The sequence below is a fragment of the Macaca mulatta genome, chromosome X, assembly GCF_049350105.2.
Source record: "Macaca mulatta isolate MMU2019108-1 chromosome X, T2T-MMU8v2.0, whole genome shotgun sequence".
Taxonomy (NCBI): domain Eukaryota; kingdom Metazoa; phylum Chordata; class Mammalia; order Primates; family Cercopithecidae; genus Macaca; species Macaca mulatta.
The window spans coordinates 96,341,550-96,346,358 of record NC_133426.1 but is presented as its reverse complement, the minus strand read 5'-3'; the positions used below and the strand labels follow the sequence as shown (position 1 = coordinate 96,346,358).

At 40.0% G+C, this 4,809-nt stretch overlaps 1 protein-coding gene across 1 annotated transcript; it reads right to left on the bottom strand.

The window, feature by feature from the left end:
- Positions 1-952: 952 nt before the first annotated feature.
- Positions 953-1,832, bottom strand: TGIF2LX (TGFB induced factor homeobox 2 like X-linked). Its single transcript, NM_001032888.1, is given in 1 exon segment — positions 953-1,832. A coding segment is annotated over 1 exon segment (750 nt). The 5' UTR covers positions 1,703-1,832.
- Between the last annotated feature and the right edge of the window lie 2,977 nt (positions 1,833-4,809).

Here is a 4,809-nt window from a genome sequence, read left to right as displayed (position 1 = left end):
TTTAAAAGGAAAAATACATAAATGTATTAAAAAGATAAAAGCAAAATAATAGAATACCTGGAACTACTTTATTTTTGGCTGACATGTTCTATATTGATTACTTTTCTTTCTTTTTAAATTGTCTTCCTTTGGTTTCTTCAAGGGAATTTTTTTGTTTTTTTTTTTGTTTTTTTTTTTTTTTGCTATTTTTTGTTATGTTTTTACTTTGATGATTAAAATCAATAAAAAGTATTCTCTAAAACCAACTAACCAACAACCAATAAGATAAAATTAACATTTGGAATTTTCTTACCTTTACTCAGACTTTTCACTGCTCAAAGCAGGAAGAGTTCACCTTTATCCAAGAAAATGTTCATGAATTTACTGTACTTCGGCTCTCAAAGTCAACCCCCTGCAAAGAATCACTACTTCTTCCAAACTGGCCAATAAATTGCACAAAGAGGAACATAAGAGTTGAAAGCTTCAGAAAACTCCAACAATAAAATGAGGGATGTTATAGCCATTTTTATAGAGGCTTTCTTTTCTATGATTCATACTAATAAACAGGGAAGATTACAGAGAGGGAGAAAGAGGGGTGACTTACTATATGTAGCAACCCTGGGATTAAGAAAGTTGACTAGAAAGCCAAAAACATTTGTCTCTGAAATCTCAGCTTGATGTTTAATCTCAGATGTATTAGTCTGACGGTCTAAAGAATTCAAATCCAGGGGGATGGAGAGTAAGAGATCTTTGCTACAGTGTTCATCATGATGGCACCTTAATGTCTTTCACCTGGAAACACTGAAATATCTGACAGAATTTAGTCCCAATAATTAAGATTGGTTCTCATAAAACCACTAGAAAGAAAGATGCCTCTATAAAAGGTAAGTCTACAAATAAGTTAGGGTGAACATAAACAGGTTTACCACAGTAGATAAGGGACTGACTACTTGGGTTTTTGGGACATCATCAATCATGGATTAGACTCTTGCTTCTTCTCTAGCTCCAGCTCGGCAGCCCTTTGTACCGCTGCATCGACTAGCAGCTGGAAGCTGCTGAAGTCGGCGTACTCCTCTGTTGACACAGGTTCTGGAGAAGACAAGGACGTGATGTTAGAAACCTTGACCTTTTTCTTTGGTTGGGCTATCATGGTGAGCTTCTGGCTAGGGGCCGACCCCGGCTCTGGTATCTTCTCTCCTGACATCTGGCCTTTTGGCGAGGACCGCAGGGGCAGGCTTTGTACATTGTCTGAACCACGGGGCCCTGACTTGGCCGGCACAGACGCATCGGTGCTCCGCAGGTGGGTGGCATGGGCATCTTTGCCCGTTTTGTGGCCAACAATGGGGTCGTTTCCACGCCGTTGCAGCATATCCGGGAGAATGCGTCTGCGAGCATTGATGAACCAGTTAGAAATCTGCGACAAAGACAAATTGGTCTTCTTTGACAGCATTCGCTTCTCCGCTTCTGAAGGGTAGGCCCTAAACCGATGCTTATACATCCAGTCACGGAGGATCTTAACGGACTCTGCTGGCAAGTATCCCTTGCGCTTCTTCTTGTGCTCTGGTAAGGCAGGAACTTTGCCTGTATCTGCGTTATTTCTCAACATGATTGAGGTGTCTTGGGCTGGGCTTTGGGTCTTCGCCGGGCTGTCTTTTTTTGCCCGCCGGCTGTCTTTTTCCACCCGGCTTCGGGTCTCGGCCGGGCCGTCCGCAGCGGCCTCCATATTCAAAGAGGCTTATCTTTACTGTATTGAGAATCACAGACAACTAAGTTAGGACAAAGGTAGGTTTGGGAGAGCCACTTTAGAAAGCATGGGCAAGTCTCCAAGGGGAAGTCTCACCTGTTGTTTCGGAGGAAGAAAAACAGCGTTGCTAACAGAGTTGCTAAGAGCAGAGTTAGTTATCTCAGTGACGTCACATCCTTTATTCTCCACGCCGCCCCTCCCCCACACTTCCCGGACTTCCCCTTTTCCCATTGTTCTTGCGTATTTTCTGTAACTTCCAATGCACTTGATTTTATGCAGTTTATAGCTCTCCAGAGTTTTCTCTGCTGTTGTCACCAGTTTCCACTAACTGACGAACTCTATTTCTATTAGTGTAAATACGCCTATCACTTTCTTCCTATTTGATTTTACTCTGGTATTATTCTTCCCTCTTATTACTTTTAATTGTCTCACTGGCTCATCTAGATATATCAGGAACAAATTGTTGGTTAGCTACTAACCTCAATAAAAGAGTGTAACTACTGTACTTTGACTCCTCTCTTCCATTCTTCCACGTTCAAAGCAGATATTAATAATCATTTTGAACTAGACTTTTGCTTTTGATGCCTTGCTGCTTAAATTTTTCTTCTCTATGGCCTTAAAATCTTTGTCTTTTTTTTTTTTTCTTTGATACGGAGTCTCGCTCTGTCGCCCAGGTTGGAGTGCAGTGGCAGAGTGGCAGCATCTTGGCTCACTGCAACCTCCGCCTCCTGGGTTCAAGCGATTCACCTGCCTCAGCCTCCCAAGTAGCTGATTGCGGTGCCTGTCACTACGCCCGGCTAATTTTTTGTATTTTTGGTACAGGTGGGGTTTCACCATATTAGCCGTGATGATCTCCATCTCCTGACCTCGTTACCCACCTGCCTTGGCCTCCGCCTCCCAAAGTGCTGGGATTACAGGCGTGAGGCCCAGCGCCCAGCCAAAATCTTTGTCTTTTGAATGACTTTGCTATTGCCTGTCAGTACCACTGAGGTCTTCCTGTCTCTTCCTTGGACTCGGATATCTAGTTGTGATGTATCTCTTTAAACTTCAGTCAGAAATTGAGGGATCTTTTAGCAATGTGGAATAAGTGGAATAAGATAGAATTCAAGAAATAATGGTGATCACAGACAGTTTATTTAAATATTTATTTTTAAAATTATTATTATTATTATTATTATTATTTTGAGATGAAGCCTCGCTCTGTCACCCGGGTTGGAGTGTAGTAGTGGCACAATCTCAGCTCACTGCAACCTCAACCTCTCAGGTTCAACTGATTCTCCTGTTTCGGTCTCCCAAGTAGCTGGGATTACAGATGTGCACCACCACACCCGGCTAATTTTTGTATTTTTAGTAGAGTCAAGGTTTCACCATGTTTGCCAGGCTGGTCTCGGACTCCTGACCTCCAGCGATCCACCCACCTGGGCCTCCCAAAGTGCTGGGATTACAGGTGTGAGCCACTGCAGCCGGCCAAATATTTCTTGATATTTCCAGCATGTAGAAATCACCCCATAAGTCAAATGAAAATAATTTGTAAATTTCAAATTTTCATTTCTAGTAGCTGAAAAATAAGGCTTGACTTTTTTCAAGAACACTATGATTCACTTTGAAGACAATTACCACCAGCATCAACTCTGATTCCTCAATAATACTGTATGGTATTATTTATTTTTAATTTCAGATATTTTTCAGAGTCCTAGCTATCATCTTAAGCAGCATATATTATCCACAGTTTCCTTTTGCCCTTAAGAATTCTTCCTTGTCACTGGGCTGGATATCAGAATGTTGTCTACTGATCCTTTGGCTGTTGGTAATCTTCCTTATTGGTACTGACTTTCATCACTTAAAATTTATTGTAAGGGAGACCTACTGAAGAACACAATCAAATCTAATGAACAACTGAGTAAAGCTCCGAACAACGAATAATTGGGTATGTTGGATACAATTGAAGGTCTACTTTGGAATACTCTAGAAAAGAATGCTACTATTTCCACTGGACTTTTGGGCTTTTGAAACACAGAAGATAAGATTTTCTATGCATAGTAGAAACTCAGTTCCTGCCACTGTTTCTCACCAACACATTTATGCTTCATGCTCGCTAAAAGTATTTTTGTGTGTCAGTATGACTTCTAGTAACTTGTCTTCCCTCACTTGTTACTCCTATATGTTCTTTCTGTCTATGGGGATTCAGGCCTCTGCTCAAGGATTGACATAGAATTGCACATATTTAACGAATTACAGATTTCTTCTCACTGACATGATCCAGGTTCTTGATTTTTAATGTCTACTTTATGATTCCCCTCTAAAAAGAATATTATGATGGCTCAAAATTATTCCCAGGAGATTTGGAAACTGTCTTTTCCTTTACCAACAGATATAGGAATATGGAGAAATCTGGAAAGTAGGTGAGAAATTGGAAATGAATCCCATCGCTTTTCACACAAAAAAATGTGACTTCCTTTCATGATGAAATAATTGAAATGCTGAATAGAAACTGTATTACCTTTCTTCATGTTTTTGGTGATACAAAATTATGAATTATGGATATCTCTGAGAGAAAGATAGATTGCTTCCACCTACTTCTTTATAACTTGTAAGAAGATAAAATGATCTAAATAGTGTCTATCAATTTTTATCTTCCTTTATTGTTTCTTTTTATGTGAAGTACACAGATCTCATTGTAAACAGTTTGTCTATTTATAAGCATTGATTTATTTACTTGTGACTCTGAAAAGTGCCTTCTCATGACTGTACTAGGGATGTCAATGGCATTACACTATAATAGACATTTTATTTCTCAAATTATGAAAGACCATAGTGAGACTAAGGTCCTTATTATTTTATTGCTTATTGTTTCCAGTAATATAATTTTCATATGAGTATTCTACAAACCAAATTATGTTGATCTACTTGTAGAGTTTTAGAGAAAGCTTGATTTTTGGCATCGAAGAAATGGGAGACTATAAAACCAAATTAAAAAACAAAACCAAGGCCAGGCGCAGTGGCTCACACCTGTAATCCCAACACTTTGGGAGGCCGAGGCGGGTGGATCACGAGGTAAGGAGTTCGAGACCTGCCTGGCCAACATA